Below are 18,788 nucleotides of genomic sequence, written 5' to 3'. Positions count from 1 at the left end.
TATGTTTTTTTACTTTGTTTTTTATTTGTTAATTTAATTCATTTTTCTATTTTATACTTTAACTTGAATTAATTATTTAATTCATTACTTATTATTTTATATTTTTTCTTAATTTTTTCCTTCGAACTAACTAATTAACAATATTTTGTCTGTCTTCAAAATTTAAAAAGTGGCAATAAAATTGGTGACGAAGGTGCATCAGGCTTAGGTTCTGGTTTAGGAAAATGCACTAATCTCTCAAATTTGACACTTGATCTTTTGTATAAACAGTTTACTTGTTGATTGCAATTTTTTTAATATAAAAATGAATTTACAACAATTTAGCTAGCTAACTCTTTTAATTTATTTATTTATTAGCTTTATATTTGATTTATTTTTCTTTTTTATTCTGCTTATGTTTTTTTACTTTGTTTTTTATTTGTTAATTTAATTCATTTTTCTATTTTATACTTTAACTTGAATTAATTATTTAATTCATTACTTATTATTTTATATTTTTTCTTAATTTTTTCCTTCGAACTAACTAATTAACAATATTTTGTCTGTCTTCAAAATTTAAAAAGTGGCAATAAAATTGGTGACGAAGGTGCATCAGGCTTAGGTTCTGGTTTAGGAAAGTGCACTAATCTCTCAAATTTGACACTTTATCTTCGGTATAAACAGTTTACTTGTTGATTGCAATTTTTTTAATATAAAAATGAATTTAAAACAATTTAACTAGCTAACTCTTTCTCTTTTAATTTATTTATTTATTTATTAGCTTTATATTTGATTTCTTTTTCTTTTTTATTCTGCTTATGTTTTTTTACTTTGTTTTTTATTTGTTAACTTAATTCATTTTTCTATTTTCAACTTTAACTTGAATTAATTATTTAATTCATTACTTATTATTTTATATTTTTTCTTAATTTTTTCCTTCGAACTAACTAATTAACAATATTTTGTCTGTCTTCAAAATTTAAAAAGTGACAATAAAATTGGTGACGAAGGTGCATCAGGCTTAGGTTCTGGTTTAGGAAAGTGCACTAATCTCTCAAATTTGACACTTGATCTTTTGTATAAACAGTTTACTTGTTGATTGCAATTTTTTTAATATAAAAATGAATTTACAACAATTTAGCTAGCTAACTCTTTTAATTTATTTATTTATTAGCTTTATATTTGATTTCTTTTTCTTTTTTATTCTGCTTATGTTTTTTTACTTTGTTTTTTATTTGTTAATTTAATTTATTTTTCTATTTTATACTTTTACTTGAATTAATTATTTAATTCATTACTTATTATTTTATATTTTTTCTTAATTTTTTATTTCGAACTAACTAATTAACAATATTTTGTCTGTCTTCAAAATTTAAAAAGTGAAAATAAAATTGGTGACGAAGGTGCATCAGGCTTAGGTTCTGGTTTAGGAAAGTGCACTAATCTCTCAGATTTGACACTTGATCTTCGGTATAAATAGTTTACTTGTTGATTGCAATTTTTTTAATATAAAAATGAATTTACAACAATTTAGCTAGCTAACTCTTTTAATTAATTAATTAATTAATTTATTTATTAGCTTTATATTTGATTTCTTTTTATTTTTTTTGTTCTGTCTTTTTTATTTATTAGCTTAAAAGATATTATTTTATTTAAAAACTTTATTGTATTTATTTTTTCAAGTTATTTACACTAATTTATATTAAAAGGGGCAACTTAGTCAATAGTTTATAATAATTCTAAGCAAAGTGTCATAAATCAAATAGATTAGTTGTCTTAAAACTTTGGATTTTTTGATCATAAAGTTGTGAAAAAAGGAAGAATAAATAAATATAAATATATTTGAATAATATGACATAATATGCTTTAATATAATTTAATTTAAAATATAAATAGATTTATTACTTTTTATGGATGGGCTATATATATTATTATATGTATACAAAGTAATTATGTGCTTATTGTATTTAAATATATTTTCAATAATATTAAAAAGAAGCAAAAAAATATTTTTCAATAAAAGAAACCAAATATTGATATTTTTTTAATAATAAAATTTAGCTAACTCTTTTAATATATTTATTAGGTTTATATTTGATTTTTTTCTTTCTTTTTTATTGTGCTTATGTTATTTTTATTTATTTATTTGCTTTTTTGTTTGTTAATTTAACTCATTTTTTTATTTTAAACTTTTACTTTAAATATATTCATATTATTTCATATTTTTTCTTCATTTTTTTCTACTAACATCTCCTACAACATTATTAATGATGTCTTATTCTATTTTTTTGAAATCAGAATTGTCATATCCAACAATCCCAAAGTATGAGTGAAGCTTCTCTAGACTTTTTGTTCCCCTTTACCATAAAATTTTAATTAAATTTAATTATAATTTTTAAAAATTTACCTGCAAACTATTTCTTACAAAATAGCTTCTAAAATTTATTTTATCTTTTTATGATCTTTTAGCTCACCATTCTTGTAAAGATAAAAAAAAATAACGAGCGCTTTTGAAGGGTCTTAGCATTAATTAGGATGTCCTTAATGATAGGTGACCATAGTTTATCTTGGTTAGTTAATTAGCATTTAACAATAAGCCTTAAAAAAGGGTTTATCTCCATAAACAATATTAATTGAATGGTAAATTTTATCCATAAGTCCTGCTACATAAGTAGACTATTCTTGATTTAGTAAAAATATTAAAAGATTCGCTAAAAGAGCTAAGTATCATTCAGAAAAGCATGTATCCACATTATGGGAAAAACTAAGTAGATAATAAAGGTTTTAGATCATAATCTTTTGGACTAAATAAAGGAACGACTGCATCTATTTTTTCTTTAATTTATTCAGATCTTTTATTTATTTTTAGCAATTGTAAAAATAAAAAATAGATTTATGTGAAATTTTAAATAAAAAATAAAAAGGAAATATAAGAAATAAATTTTTTTATTACAAATTAATAAAAATGAAAATAATTTATTTATTATTTTTGTATTTTGAAGAATTTTAATTTAAAAAAAATTTTTTTTGATGAAAAATTGATTAAAAATGAAGGAGTTTTTTTCATTTAGAAAATTAATTTTGATTATAATCAAATAATTATTTTATTAAATTTACTGATAATAAAAAAGCTATGTCTGGAAAATTTTGTCCAAAACTTATTTTTTTGGTTGATATTCTGTATATTAAGGATACCAAATTCTATATCCAGTGGCAGCTCCCATATAAAAGCCAGCATTTAAGTTTAATACTTTATCTGGAGTATTTTGAATGGAAACAGTGTCTACATTAGCATTAATCTTAGCTATATCAAGGATTTAAACTAAATATGGATTTATCATAGACCCATCTGATCTCTAAAGTCTATTTTATTTACATAAGTAAATAATTTAGATTTTGAAAAAATTGAAATTAATTAGATAGAAAGAACTTACTTTACGCCCAAACCAATTAATGGAAAAGCTGATATTAAATGATGTTAGCTTTTGACTTCCTTAAAACCTTCAATAATATCTTCTTATAGAAATATATCTTTCATATTTTCAAGAGAAAAAAAGGATTTTTCATAATCACTTTCATAGCTAATAGAAGATTTCACTCTTAACAACTCTTCGATAAAAAAGTTTTTCATCTTTTGAAAAGCTTCAACATCAATTCCTTTCATAGCAAGAGCTCTTTAGTGAAATTTTCCAACTTCAGTTCCAATTTTAAATCTTTTCATTCACCTTTATCAAAAATTAATACTCTCAAATGATTTATATGAAATAAATATATTTTACAGATGGTGTCTTTTGTTAACAAATTTGAAAGTGATTTAATAAGGACAGCCATATTGTAACGCACACAGTTAGATTGTTAAGCAATAAGACGTTATCTCACACTCATATTCTCCACAGGCTTATTTAAGGGAATGTTTGTAATATTAATTTATCTAACAATCTCTTCCATTTACATAGTTAAAAAATCTATAGTCTTTTATATTTAATTTTGATCTATCTGTTCTAGACCATATTTAACAAGTAAATCGTTCACCCATGTAGAAAATATATTAATCATTTCATCTACATCCAAATTTCTTTCTTTAACTAAAAATTCGTTAGAATTGTATTAAAATTTGATTTAATCCCCATGATCTTCTTTCGAAATTACATAACTACCACAAATAACCTACCTAATCAATAAATTAATAAATTTTCTATTAAAAATAAAAATAAATTTACTTATTTAGAAAGTTATGACCAATAATATTAATAAACTTCGACTTAAACTTCTACAATTTCATGAAAATGTAAGCATGGAATAATATCTTCAATAGCTTTTGCAATAAATGAGTGTTTATTTTAATCGAACAACTCTAAATCTTTTCCACTGAAGTATTATTAGTAAGCGTAGCAAAGTTTATGGGTAAGCTATTATGTTGAATAGTTTTTTTAAATAGCTGAGGCAAAAAGAGAAAACTTTTTTAAATCATAGTCTCCAATATTTACATAGAAGAAGTTGCATCGAGAGTTTACTTTATCAAATTCGTTCTTTAAATCAGTAAAAGTTGCATACTAATAAGGACGCATGAATAAAATAATCGAAACATCTTTATTTCTTGATAATAAAATGATCTCATTTAATATCTATTCAAGAATAGTCGTTCTAAGGTAAGAAGACCAGTAGTCTTACATTTCTTTACTTCCATTTTTAATCTAAATTTCGATATGAGTCCCAAATTTTTATTGAAAAACATGAATATATTTCTTATAATAGTCAATAAGAGTCCTTTCAGTACAAGTAAGGTCTTAATCCAGATATAATTATTTTTTATCAATATCTTCATATAGATATTAACTTCCACAAATTCTATCCTAAAACTAATTATTACTTAAATATTTCTAAAAATCGTAACTGGAAACAAGCCAATTAAGTTTATTTTTTTAAATGTATTCTTGAACACTTTTTTGTGCATGATTGTAAATATTTGAGTCGTCTTCGCTAATAACTAATTTTAATAATCAAATCAATAAAAAAGCTTGAGTCTTAAATAAAATTTACAGAAAATGTGTTTTTCTCTATGACTTTATTATAATGGTACTTTATAATAATATTATTATTGTTTTCCTTAAGATATTTCTTCCATTTTAATTAATATTTGTTTTTATTTTAAATTAAATATTAAATTCTTATTAAAATAAATAAATAAAAGTACCTTAGAAAATAGTTAAAGTGTCTAAAAATTAATTACTAAAGTGTCTTAATAAAAACTAATTTTTTATAAATTTTAGTCAGTATCTTTTCTAAAATATTAGAAAATGCTTAATTAATGCAATTTTTTTGATTCTTTATTTCTAACTGATTCCTTATTTGTTCTAACACTTTTAAAATAGAAAATTTGCTAGAAAGCATAAATAAGTAATTGAAATAAATTAAAATGAAATTCACTTTCTCGAAAATAATTTTTTCTTGAATCTTAAAGAATATGGCACTCAAAACTATTAAGAACATACTATGAATTTTTTATGTTTAGAAAAATGAATGTATGTACAAATTTAATACAGAAATAAAAACGCTATCACAAAGCATTTAATTAATTTTAGGTTTTGTTTTAATTTTAATAAGTGTAAATTAATTAATTAATTTGATATATTTAGTTATTTTAAACAATATATTATTTGATCAGGAATTCAGTGATATACTCACTGCAGGTAATTATGTAGATAATTTAAGCTAATCTATGACATAATAATGTTAGGAAAAGTAGAAATATGCTATTGATAATCGAAAAAAATATATTTTATCATAATTTAGATAAATAAAGTTATTTTAATAATTTACTATTTAAAAAGCTTAATTAAAGGATTTAAAAACATTGAATCTAATTAAAATCAAATTAAAAGTAAAAACTATTTTGAAACATAATAAATATAACAGGTTTTTGCAGTAATAAAATATATTTCAATTGATTAAAAGGTTTTTTTATATTTTATTTGATAAATCGTTTAAATACTTTATTAATTAAAACCAATAAGTGAAATAAATAAATAAATAAATAAATAAATAAATAAATAAATAAATAAATAAATAAATAGATAAAAAGAATAAGTTAAAAAGCTTATTTTTAGCTTTCTTATTAAGTTAATAAATTAAAAAGCTTATTTTTAGGTTTCTTAATAAGTAAATAAATTAAAAATAATATTTTTAGCTTTATTAAAGCAAATACATGTAAAATAAAGTATGTAATTTCAAAAATAGATAATAAATATATTTATTATATAATTCAAAGTTCTTCAACAAAGTAATTTTCCTATTATATAAATGTCCAATATTTAATATTGTCTACCAAAGGAAATAAAGCTGATTTAGTTGCTGTAAAATTGTTACAACTTTCGCATCCGTTAAGTTCTGCATGATCTAAAGCTAAATTAATTAATTTCTGACCAGTTAAGCATGCTTTTGTTGGATCCCGCATTATTTCATAGTAAAAAACACAAAAATTATTGGTTAAGCTTAGCCTAATAGAATTAAGAGGGCATAATTTTTATTGAGCTATGTCGTAGCCTAAAGAGTAAGTTTCAAACGCATTATCAGAAGCATGCGTATTTCCAAAATCTTACTCAGCCAAAATTCTGTAGCAGTCACCTTTAATCTTCAAGTAATAAACTTTTGATTCAACAGTCTTTACAAAAATTTAAATAAATTTATTAGATTAAATAAAATATCCATATTATTATTAATTTAGGTTTACAAATTCAATTAAAATAAAAGATTTGTTTTCTTCATTGAAAATTAATAATTTAATTAATTAAGTAAAATAAATTAACAGACAGATATTTGGTATTTTCTAATTAAAATCAGTATATTCAATTAAAAAACTATTTTAGCATGTGTGGCTTCATAGCTAAAAATTAAAAATACCATTATTAAAATTCAAGCGAACTCACGAAAATATTAAACGTGTTGATTTAAATATTTCTAATCTTATGAGAAATTAATTATATTTAATATTTACTGCCTTATTATTCACTATCGCTATTGATCGATAAGATATATTTGGTGAAATTTTATGTTTTTAAAAATATATTTAATTATAAAAAATATTTGTGTTTGCTTATTCTATTTTCTTTATACAATGTTAAAGTAAAAATTATTTTTATAGATGTTAAATTTTAAATAAGGTTTCATTAATTTTATAGATTCTTTATTATTTTTTTTAATTGAAATGCTTGCAAATTTTATTAATTTTTTAGTTGTTGGTATAAAATAAAATGTTTTCGATTTAGATAAAATATAGTTAGTTACTAATATCTTGTTATTCAGAGAGTGGATTACAGCTTCTAAAATATCATCACACAGTTAAATTAATTCTCTTGCAATCTTTTACTTAAAAGCTTGTAAGCATTTTTGAAATTATTCATCTTCTTTATCTTTTTTGTCTTAAATATTTGAAATAAAGGTACATGCAGTTCTTCTTGGTTAAGTTGACTTTTTGATGGCAAAAGTAAACAATTTTCTTTCTTCATCTGAGAAATCTTAATTGAATTTAGAAGCTAATAACATGTAGGTAATCATCTCATTGTATTTTTCAGCTCTATCAGATAACTTAGCAAGCTGAATTAAATCTTGTCTAGTGAATTAATTAGTCATTTTATGATATTTTTTTCAGTTTTATATTTATTAAAAAATATATTTTTATGAAATAAATTAGCAAGCTATATTGAAATCAATTCTATTAATTTAGCGTCGACTATTTATTAATTTTATAATCAAAATCTAATTCTAAATTTTAATATCAATTAGACGACATATGTAAAATTATAACTTTTGAATCATCACCTAACTCTAATAATTAATCAAAATTTAAAATAATATTCAACATTTTTTTACATTTTTATAAAACAACCTTATTTTATTATAACTTCAAAGAAAATTAATCTAAAATTTTACGTAATTGAAAATAAAATTTAGTAATATTATATACACCCAATATGCTTCCTTACTTCATTATTTAGTAGGTGAGATATTTTTTGTTTAGTATTAAAATCAATATTTGTAGCTAGCTTTTAATGTTACATTTTTAATGTTTGAAATATTTAAAACAAACAATTTTTTTCTCTTCTTAGTAAAGAAGTTATTTTCTTTACTTAAAGCTAATTTATGATTGCTTAAGAGATAAATTTAATAGCTTTGTTAAAATAATAAATTAGATACTATTATAATATTTTCTAATTATAAATCTAGGTGAATAATAAATAAAATTACTGGCAGATTGGCTATTTTATTTGATAATTTAGTAATAAAGAATAAAATAATAAGCATGAGATTTATATATAATATGTATTAATTTAATGTAACAAAAATATTACCTCTAATTATGTGAAAAAATATTTATTTGATTAAAACAAAAATCAATCGAAAAAAAAGAAAAGTTTAATATAAATAATTTCTTTTTATGATACTAAATATATATATATTTGTTAGAGAGGATAGGATAATTAATATTGCTCTTAATTTATGAAATTTTTAATATATTTTATTTTGTTTTAAAAAGACTTGCAAATAAAATAAATATTTTGAATAATTATAAGATTTATCAGAATTAATCAAATATAAATACAATCAAGCATAATTAATCACAAACAAATGAATGCTTTAAACAGTTATTTTGATTTATTTTTTGCTATCAATAGTAATAAAATAATCAATCAATATTATTTATCAAAATTAGTTAATTAGTAGAGATTCTGAAAATGAACAAATCAAGATTTAAAAATATGTTATTTTACTAAAGCAAATAAGAGCCATATGTGGTTCTTTTTGCAATTGTAAGTTAGTTGTGTTCAAAAGTAATCCTCATGATTTTATTTATTTTTTTGAAGGTTTAATCGCTTTTTTACTATTTTAGGTTGTGAAATTTTTCATTGAATTATCAAATTTGTAATATGATTAATTGCAGTAATTTTAATGCTGCTTTTACTAAATATTATATAAAAATTAGGAAAAGATATAGTTTGATCCAACAAATTATTTTCTAATATTATAAACATTTAAAAATGTAAGATTTTTAGTTTCAAAGATTTAATTAGCAAATAAATAAATAGTGTTCAAATATTCTTGAGTATTATAATAAAAGTAGGTTGTTTGTTTTTTTGTTTGTTTGTTTGTTAAAAAATAACCCTTATTTTTATATAAATAGTAAAATATTAAATATGTTCAATTAGATATAATCAAATTTATTATTTTTGTTGAGATAAATCTTTTTTGTTTGATGCTAACTATAACTTTAGTACAAAAGTATTTCTTTTTTAAATACAAATTTTAAAATATTTTTCTCAAACAACAACACAAAAATAATAATTAATTATCATAGAAAAGTTATTCAGAATTTCAAAATACTTTACTTTAAGTATTTTATGAGAGTTTTCTTTGCAAAGAATGCTTGATTGAGTTAGATATTTAGATTAAACATTATAAAAAAAATAATTTTATTTTGATTATTTATTTATTTATTCTTTAGATGTAAGAAGGAATAGAAGATTGATTTTCATATTTATTTAATATATTTCGATTATAAAAATGTTGAATTTCATATCTCAATTTATCATGGTTAATAAAAATTTTACTTTTATGTGAGGATTGGATTGTATTTTTTATTAGTTAGCTAAAAATTAATTTTTTAAATTTAATGATCTTGTTTAAATTATTTTTTAAGTAGGATGATTAAGTAAAGATAATAAATATTTATAAAATTTTTAAATTAGTCTCATTTTTAAATTAAACTTATTTTTTAGTTATCAAAATAAAATGAATTTAAACTTTGAATGAATTTTTGTACAACTTATATTAACATAATTAAACAAAAATTGAATGAATTTTGATTTGAATGTTGGTTGTTAAATATTTTCAACCAATCACAAAAGTAAAATAAAGAAAATATTTTTAAATTCATGAATGCAAATAAAACTTAAATTATTAATCTTTTGATACATATTAAACTCTATTTGTCAATGTAGTGATATAAATAAATGGTTTAGTTGATATAAAAATATCAGAAAATAAATTATGTTAAAATTCTAAATAAATTTTTGCTTTATAGTTTAAATTAAAAACTGTGATGCAAATAAACAAACTCATTATTATATGTGAATTTTCAAATTCAAAATACTATTTAAATAAGAATATAAACAAACATTTTAAATAAACATGAAATGATATTAGAAATATATTTATGAAAATTTGTTTATTTAAAATAAAAATTTTAGATTTATTTTATTAAAAATGTTTTTTTTATCCACTTTAACATTTTATTTAATTTCTTTCATTAAAATTAATTTAAAAAAGCTAAAATAACTATCATTCTATGTTAAATATTGAAAAAAATATTTAAAGTAGAAATTTGAATGTAGGTAGGGTAATAAATTGGTTGCAAGCAAGCAAGAATTTATTTGATGTTTATTTTAATATATTATAACAAAATTTAAAAGCAAAAGAATTATATACAAATTAACATGAGCTAGAAGAATATAAATAAATTAATAAAAGATAGCAATCATTGAATCAAATCGCTCATATAATTTTTCATTGAATTATTCATTCGATTAAGGAAATAATTGAATTAATCAATCAATCCATCTATCTATGTATGTATGTATGTATGTATGTATGTATGTATGTATGTATGTATTTATCTATTTATATTTCTGCATGAAACCAATTTTTAAGAAGAAGAGTTGAAGCAAGCAAGACTAAAAGCAAGATGAAGTGAATGAATGTTTTATAATAAAATGAATGAAATTAGTTAGCAAAAATGCGATAGATGCAGATGAATAAAGAAATGAATGAATGAATAAAGCGAAAAGAGGAAGAAGGAAGATGAAAATGAATGAGAGAAGGAAAGATGAAAGAAATAAAGATGAAAATCAAAAAAAATAAATAGATAAAAAGAGAGGCCTTAAAGACTAAAAAAAATACGAAAATATATATTGTGTGAAGGGAAATCAAATAAAGGAGGTTAAAAAAAGATAATTAAAAGAAAAGCAAAAATAAAGAAAAGATAATTTGATTAGAAAAAAAATAAAATTTCAAAGAAATGTCTGTAGAAAAAGGATTTGCCACCCAACCCAAACTTTTCGGTAAGTGGAACTACGATGAAGTCAAGATCTAAGATCCTTGCTTCTAAAACTACATTGCTTGTACCACTACCAAGTCCCAAGTTTTCGTTCCCCACACTGCTGGCAGATATCAAGTCAAGAAGTTCAGAAAGACTCAATGCCCCATTGTTGAAAGATTAATTGGTACTCTTATGTTCCACGGTAGAAACGCTGGTAAGAAGGCTCTCTGCATCAAGGTCGTCAAGAACGCTTTTGAAATCATCCACTTGGTTACCGGAAGAAACCCCTTGGAAGTTTTCGTTGGTGCCGTCCAAAATGCTGGTCCCAGAGAAGACTCCACCAGAATCGGTACTGCTGGTGTCGTCAGAAAATAAGCTGTCGACGTTGCTCCCATGAGAAGAGTTAACCTTGCTATTTATTTCATCATTAAGGGTTGCAGAGAATCTGCTTTCAAATCAATGAGATCTATCGCTGAAACCTTAGCTGATGAAATCATCAATGCTGAAAAGAACAACACCCAATCTTCCTGGGCTATTAGAAAGAAAGACGAAATCGAAAAGGTCGCTAAGGGTAACAGATGAGCGAACTTTTAGCTTTTCAGAAAAAAAGCAAAAAATATATAAATTTTTGCATTCACCATCTCTCACAATTAGCAGTAGAAGCATATAATTTATTATACTTTTTAAATTGTAATCATATAAATATGTTATATTTTTGAAGTTGAATATAGCTTATGTTATTTAAATATGACTTTTAAGATATTAACCTTACTATCTCACTACAATCTTCACTTTCATCCAACTAACTAATCCATCTATCTAATCTCATTTTATTTAGCACATATTTTTTAGCATTTCAGGTAGCCAAAAAACCGAATATCGACTCAATCTATCTACTCAATTTATCAATCGAACTAATATTCTCTAAGCTCTTTCTTCCTTTGACTTTTTTAAGAAGCAAACAAACAAATAAATAAATAAAGCCTCTATATATAATAAAAGTTAAAATTAGGGATATTATTACCAAAATTAGCTAGCAAAATCATATATCTAGCCAGGCTAGTAAAGCATTCAAAAAAGCAATTAATCAAAAGGCCAATAGCTAGCATTTAAGCCATCAGTTTTAACAAAAACTACAAACTAACAGGGAGATTATCTACAATTTATATCAATTTACAAGTAAACAAACCTAGCTGTTTCTTTAGGTTATTATTTTAGCAAAAAATAAAGCTTACTCTAAGATACTATTTTGTTCAGCTTTGATTTTGTATTTAAAGAATCTTCATCTCCTGCAAACAACAAATAAAAAAGGAAGAAAGTAGCAAGCAAAAAAATTCACACACACACACATCATTCATATATCATTTACTTCGGTTCGGTTTTATTAGCTCAATTAGACTTAATATTTTTTGAATTAAATATCTTACTGATTTGTTAACCTATTTTGGTTTATTTTTAAGTAATAATAAGAATGGAATTAAAATTTTATTTGTTTTAGCTCATTGTTATTTAATTTTTCTGTCAATGAGCAGTAGAAATTATTTCTACTACACTAATTACTTATTAAATATTATCTTATTATATGCAAATTTCAAACAAAATAACATTAAATAAATATACTCTCTTAGTTTGTTTGCTCAAAGCAGATATTTAGATATAATAATAGATAGATATATATATATTTTTTAGTTAGAAAGAGAGATAGATCTATCTATCTGGATATCTATCTAGATATAATTTTTAATTCAGTTTTATTTGCATTAAAAAGATAGATTTACATTTAATTTTAATTTGATGGATATTTTTGATATTAATTTTCACTAAAATAAAGAGATCAATTAAACTTATTAATTACTTTAAACATTTGATTTTCATTTATTTTTAACTTATTTTCGTATCTAAAATTAGAATATTTAAATTTACTCTTAGATTTTTGCTACTCATTCAATTTTTAACTACTTAATTGATTTAATGAAACTCAATTTAAATTATACAATTAAAATAAGGTTTTTCTATTACTTTATCTAAAAAATATTCAAACTCATTTGTTCACTAAATAAATACTTATTTATTTATTTATTTATTTTTACAGTTTCTAAAAAATATTTTTTTAAATGAAAAGTTGCAAGTATTTATTTTTCATAATATTTTAAACCGATCATTCATTAATACTTAGATAAGATTTTTATAAATAAAATTATATTATTTATCGTGTTAAAGCAAACAAGAAAAATAAAACAATCAAATTTATAATCTTAAATACAATACAAATAAATCAGTATAATACAAGGCAAAATTGAAATATATGTCATTATTTTGCATAACAAAATTAACTTCAAATAATTGGGATAATTTATCAAAATAAATTAAATTTTTCTGTCTTTTGATATTTCTTTTTATGATTTGTTTTGAAGTTTTTTCTGAAAAGATGATTTTGAAATTAATTTAAATAACAAAAATCACTTTGGATTTAGTAATATCAAAGCTTTTCTTTTTAATAAAATAAATAAATAATTAATTAATTAATAAAATACAAATGAAAAATAATTTGATCATGTAAAAGAAAAAGAAGAATGCAAGTTAAATAAAATGTAGATATTATTGTAATTTCACAAATTCTCTCAAGTTTTTAAGCTCACAAAATTAATTCATCACCTTTGCCATCTAGCCACGGATTCAAAAGTTTTTAAAGCGATATTTAGAATCAATAAATTACAATAATTATTCATAAAAATTAATTATGCATAAAGAAATATCATCGACATGAGATTGATAGTTTTTCTGATATTTTTAAGCTAAATTATTTAATACAATCAAATAATTTCCATAAATTTTAAAATGCTTCCGTAAATTTTTTAAGGAAATAGTTTTTAAGCCCTAAATTATATACATCACCTTTGCAAATCATCACACCTCTCTTGGAAAAAAGCATTTTAAAAAAATAAAAGCTTAAAAATATAGATTTACTCTTTATTTCGTTTCGATATACTTCGAATTCTCTCTTAGTATTTAAAAAATTATAAAAAGAAAAAATAAATTTAAATCTAAAAAATTAATTAAAAATAAAAAAAAATAATAAAAGAAATTAAGAGCCAGACAGACAGAACAGAGATAAATAAATAAATAACAAACAAATAATAAATACAAAAACAAAAAATAATAAAAGAAATTATTAAAATCAAATCAAATAACATCAAAAAAAAAAAAAGAAACAAACAAACAAAAATTAGATACTTTACTTAACAAGGGTACGCCCTTCTATTTTTTTTATTTTTTCTAATTTTAAATTTAATATCTATTTTTTTATTTTTGTAAAAAGATTTAGCTAGAAAATCAAATATTTATTTATTTATATACTTACTTTATCTTATTTCATCTTAATGTTAAATAAAATCAACAATTTCTTTTTTAGAAGTAAATTTCTAGATTTATAGCTAAAATTTGTTTAAATAGCGAGAATATTTAACAAATTATAATTTTTTATCTATAATTTAGATATTTTTAATAGTATTTAACCATTTTAAATAAAATGGAAACTAAGACGCATTTACAGTTAAAGTAAATTAAATATATCCACAATAAAATTTTAACATGCTTAAACTTCATCATCGTGTATAAAATCACTTGGATAAATAAAAAAAATTAATATTTAGAGTTTTTATAAACAAAAAAATGTAATATTTTACATATAATTAGGCAGAATTCGCTCTACTATTTTGTTTAGTTTAAGTATAATAGATCGATTTATGATAATAACATTTTTAAATTATAACATTATTTACAATTTCTATTTGAAAATCTGCTTAAGAATAAAATCTAATAACATACACACTGTTATACCCTATAAAATAATAAGATAAATAAGCGATTAAGCCATTTCTACATACCATATTATATTATCATTATGCTATCATCTGCTTAGCAATTAATAATTTATTTATTTATTTTAATAAATTAATAAATAAATAGTAAAACATAATAGTTTAAATATCTATTTTATTTTATTTTTATTTTTTTTAAAGCTATTTATTGTGTGAAATAATATTAAATAATAATTCATTATTTACTTTCTTTGTTTTAATAATTTCAAAAAGAGAGAGTAGATCATATATATTGTATCTATTTTATTTAAATCAGTTTATTAGAAATAAAATTTTATAAAGTAATTTAACAGTTAATAGCAAACTAATCAATTTACTTGATCATTTTTATACCATTTAATCAAATAAAATCATTAATTATTAGTTGATTAATTTATTTATTTATTTCTTTTATCTCTACTTTATAAATTTTCATAATGAATGTTTTATAAATAATAAATAGATATATATTAATTTTAGAATAAGTAAATGAAGGGATTCTATTTATGTTTTTATCATAATTAATTTTTATAATAATTAATTAAATGTAATTTTTAAAATTATAATTGCTTACTTAATCATTTTATTTATAATTAAATTAATATAGAACAGTCAGTCAAAGTAATTAATTTCAAGATGAAATAGTTAGTTAGTTAGTTATATTTTTTAAGAAATATTTAAAAGAATTAAATTATTATTTTGTTTTCTCTTTATCAAAATTATAAAATTAATTAATCTATTTCATACATTATTATTTTATGATAAATAATATATACTTTTAATAATGATTTATTTTCTAAGTTTTAAAAGAAACTTTAATTCATTTATTTTTTTTTAGAGCATATACAAAATAAAATAAAATATTTAGTTACTAAGTCCCTTTCTTTTTATCTATCTGTATATAAATGATTTAGATTTTATTTGTATTTATTTAAGAATAATCCTAATTAAGTTTTTTATTGTATTTCGTATTTTAAAAATCTTAGATTTTTTGATAATCTTTGATTTTAATTTTTTTCTTTATTTCCTTAATTTGATTAATTGAAAAAGATATGAAAGATTTTAAAATATCTAACGTCAATTAATAAGGATTTAGTATTAATTTGAATAAAAAAGAAAAAAATACATAATAATTAATTAATTAAATGATATAGTTAGATATCCTAACGATAAAATAAATAATAGACATAGCAAACAAAATAAGTTTTTTAAGCCCGGAATGAACTGTGCCATTCACTTAAGTTTTTTACATAAAATAAGCGCTTAGTCTATTATATTATTGAATTGTTTTAAAAACAAACAAATGGAATATCAAAACAAACAGAGAAACATATAGATACAAATTCTTTTTTGATAATAAAAATAATATATTAAATAAAATAAAAGTAGATTGATTTTTGGAGATATTTAGAGCTAAATGAATAGTCAGGAAAAGGAATATTTTTGATGAGCGTACTTATTGAAACCTAATTAATATAAAATAAAATAAAATCATATTAAAAAAAGCTAACAAATTAAAATAAATAAATAAAATACAAAAAATATAAAAACCAATCTATCTATGTAAAAACAAACAAAAAAACATTAAAATATTAAAAAACTAATAAAATAAAACAATTAACTAACATAATATAAATAAATAAATAAATGAATGAATTAATTAAAAATAAAATAGTTTAAACTTAACAATTAAATATAAAAAATCCTGCATTTAAATAATATAAAAAAGTTAGCCATTTTAAACATTAAGATCTATTTAATTACATTAAATTTTTGTTTTTTAATAGCAAGTTAGTAAATAGCAATTATTAAATTCGCTTTAAATTCTGAAAGAAAAACAAAGAAAGCATTTAATTAACTTTTCACTAAATTTAATAAACAAATAAGATAAGGATATTAATTTATACATCAAAGCTGATTTTATTTACATTATCAATAGATAGATAAATAAATAAATAAATGAATTTTTAATAATTTTTATAAAGAATCTTCTTATTTTATTTAATATAAATGATAAATTTTCTTTCTTTTCCTATTTATTTTCCATTTTTATGGAATTGATAAATAAATAGATAGATAATAAAATGTTAATTGTTTTATAAATAAATAAATAGAATTAATTTATTATTATTTATTTTGATTTAGATAAGATAATATCTCATTTTATACAAAATAAAATACCATTAAGAACTAACTTTTATTTGTCTTCAAATTAATTATTTTTGGTTAAAACTAACATTAATACAAACAAATAATTATCTATAAAATTTAATAAATTCTTAATTTTTTTCTTAAATTATGAAGGTAAATCTTTTTTAATGAATTAATTGTATTTTTTTATTGAAATTTTTGCTGATATTTGTTTGTTAAGATATTTAAAATTGCATTTTTTATAAAAAATATTAGATAATTAATTTATTCCTTTTTGAATTTATTATTCTAAATAAATTGTGTTTAGTAAATTTATTTTATCTAATTTAATTTTACTTCAAAAATAATATATATTTTATAATTGCTTTTTTATTTATTATTTTTTTAGTATATTTGCTTTCATTTTTTATTGAAAAAACAAATATTATTCGAAAAATAAATTAATTATTTATTAATAATATTTATTTATTAAAAATTTTTATTATATAAAATTTTTCAAAATTTATTTTTTTTCAAAAAAAAAATTATATGTTTTTAGAATATAAGGTATATATTATTTCAAATTTTACATTTTGTGAATTTAAAGCTTTCTAAAAACTCAAAAATAAAGCTGTTTAAAGCTAATTCAGCTTTATTTATTATGTTATTAAGATATATTAAATTTTGCCTTTTGTAAATAGGCATTTCACTCTAGTTAATAAGAAGGATAAAATGAAGAAAAATTATGAAATAATAAGATTAATTAATAATTAATAAAATTAGCAAAGAATGAAAAAAAAAAGAAATCACATTAAAAAGAAAAAAAAAATTAATCAAATAAATTAAAATAGCTTTAATGTTTTAAATTAACTTTTATAATTAAAAATATTACAATCCAAAACTAATAAACTACTTTTATTAAGTGTAAGTTTTAATAGCAAAAATGAAGAAAAAATATCAAATAATAAAAAATGAATAATAAATAATTAAAAATTTAATTGAAAATTAAGTTAAAATAGCTAAAAAATTTTTGCTTTAATAAAAATCAATGAATAATGATGATAATTTCAATAAAAAAAATTACTTATTTAAATAAATTGAAAGTTAAATATATAAAAAGTATTAATGAGAATAAAAATAATATTTATAAATTAAATATACTTTAGATCAATTTGGAGAACCTAATGAGATAAAAATGAAGAGCTTAAAAACTTTTTTTATTAATTTATATAAATTAATTTAAAGGATGCTAATAAAAAAATTAATAATTACTTCTTCTAATCTCTTGTAATATTTAATCTATTATATCATTTATTTTTTTTCAAAAATATTGAATAGCAAGCAATTTATGGAATTTAATTAATTAATTATAAATTGATTAAAGGAACAAAAAAAATATAATAATTAATTACCAAATATTAATTTATGAATTTGGTTTTATGAAGAGATATCACATAAAAATTAATTTAACATTCATTATTTAATCTTAATATTTGTATTTAAAGTATATACTTCGAGTAGAAATTAGAGATGGCCAGTTAGTCATATTTGAAAAAATTTTAGTAATTAATTTAAGTTTTATTGTATAATATTTTGAAAAAGTTATTTTAACCTAAAAGATAGATAATTTTTTAGAGTATCGATATATACTAAATTTAATAATATCAGATAAAAAACAAATAAATAGATTTTAAATAAAAAAATAAAGTAATTAATTATAAACAATA

General features: G+C 19.8%; 8 protein-coding genes across 8 annotated transcripts in view; 2 read left to right on the top strand and 6 right to left on the bottom strand. All coding sequences in view use genetic code 6, as the record gives it.

Annotated features, from left to right (window-relative positions):
* Window positions 1-435, bottom strand: part of TTHERM_001386112 (hypothetical protein) — a gene marked incomplete at both ends in the record, with an annotated part of 551 nt that extends 116 nt beyond the window's left edge. The window contains 2 exons of the mRNA XM_012796101.1: window positions 1-255; window positions 315-435. The exon at window positions 1-255 is cut by the window's left edge and continues 116 nt beyond it. Coding sequence (XP_012651555.1) covers window positions 1-255; window positions 315-435 — 376 coding nt within the window. The remainder of the gene's footprint in view (window positions 256-314) is intronic.
* A 1,264-nt stretch (window positions 436-1,699) lies between these two features.
* Window positions 1,700-2,200, bottom strand: TTHERM_001386101 (transmembrane protein, putative; the record flags this gene model as incomplete). Its single annotated transcript, XM_012796100.1, has 1 exon — window positions 1,700-2,200. The coding sequence occupies one exon, from the start codon at window positions 2,198-2,200 to the stop codon at window positions 1,700-1,702; it is 501 nt and encodes a 166-aa protein (XP_012651554.1).
* A 9-nt stretch (window positions 2,201-2,209) lies between these two features.
* TTHERM_001386090 (zinc-binding dehydrogenase family oxidoreductase) lies at window positions 2,210-2,538 on the bottom strand (the record flags this gene model as incomplete). The annotated part of the gene is made up of 2 exons (XM_012796099.1): window positions 2,210-2,336; window positions 2,387-2,538. The coding sequence occupies 2 exons, from the start codon at window positions 2,536-2,538 to the stop codon at window positions 2,210-2,212; spliced, it is 279 nt and encodes a 92-aa protein (XP_012651553.1).
* A 172-nt stretch (window positions 2,539-2,710) lies between these two features.
* TTHERM_01386080 (zinc-binding dehydrogenase family oxidoreductase) lies at window positions 2,711-5,104 on the bottom strand (the record flags this gene model as incomplete). Its single annotated transcript, XM_001009993.2, has 6 exons — window positions 2,711-2,831; window positions 3,097-3,342; window positions 3,414-3,692; window positions 3,779-4,150; window positions 4,219-4,966; window positions 5,020-5,104. The coding sequence occupies 6 exons, from the start codon at window positions 5,102-5,104 to the stop codon at window positions 2,711-2,713; spliced, it is 1,851 nt and encodes a 616-aa protein (XP_001009993.2).
* Window positions 5,105-6,241: 1,137 nt separating this feature from the next.
* TTHERM_01386060 (14-3-3 family protein 14-3-3 beta/zeta) lies at window positions 6,242-7,608 on the bottom strand (the record flags this gene model as incomplete). Its single annotated transcript, XM_001009991.2, has 2 exons — window positions 6,242-6,640; window positions 7,264-7,608. 2 exons carry the CDS (start codon window positions 7,606-7,608, stop codon window positions 6,242-6,244), a joined length of 744 nt encoding a protein of 247 aa, XP_001009991.2.
* A 3,442-nt stretch (window positions 7,609-11,050) lies between these two features.
* TTHERM_01386050 (40S ribosomal protein S5) lies at window positions 11,051-11,653 on the top strand (the record flags this gene model as incomplete). The annotated part of the gene is made up of 1 exon (XM_001009990.3): window positions 11,051-11,653. The coding sequence occupies one exon, from the start codon at window positions 11,051-11,053 to the stop codon at window positions 11,651-11,653; it is 603 nt and encodes a 200-aa protein (XP_001009990.1).
* A 152-nt stretch (window positions 11,654-11,805) lies between these two features.
* TTHERM_001386049 (hypothetical protein) lies at window positions 11,806-12,501 on the top strand (the record flags this gene model as incomplete). Its single annotated transcript, XM_012796098.1, has 1 exon — window positions 11,806-12,501. The coding sequence occupies one exon, from the start codon at window positions 11,806-11,808 to the stop codon at window positions 12,499-12,501; it is 696 nt and encodes a 231-aa protein (XP_012651552.1).
* A 1,461-nt stretch (window positions 12,502-13,962) lies between these two features.
* On the bottom strand, window positions 13,963-14,628 carry TTHERM_001386048 (transmembrane protein, putative; the record flags this gene model as incomplete). Its single annotated transcript, XM_012796097.1, has 1 exon — window positions 13,963-14,628. A coding segment is annotated over one exon (666 nt), but the record flags the coding sequence as incomplete, so codon positions are not given.
* Between the last annotated feature and the right edge of the window lie 4,160 nt (window positions 14,629-18,788).

The sequence above is a fragment of the Tetrahymena thermophila genome (assembly GCF_000189635.1).
Source record: "Tetrahymena thermophila SB210 genomic scaffold scf_8254767, whole genome shotgun sequence".
NCBI classification, from domain to species: domain Eukaryota; phylum Ciliophora; class Oligohymenophorea; order Hymenostomatida; family Tetrahymenidae; genus Tetrahymena; species Tetrahymena thermophila.
Note: the sequence above shows the minus strand (reverse complement) of the source record. Positions and strands in the feature narration are given on the sequence as shown.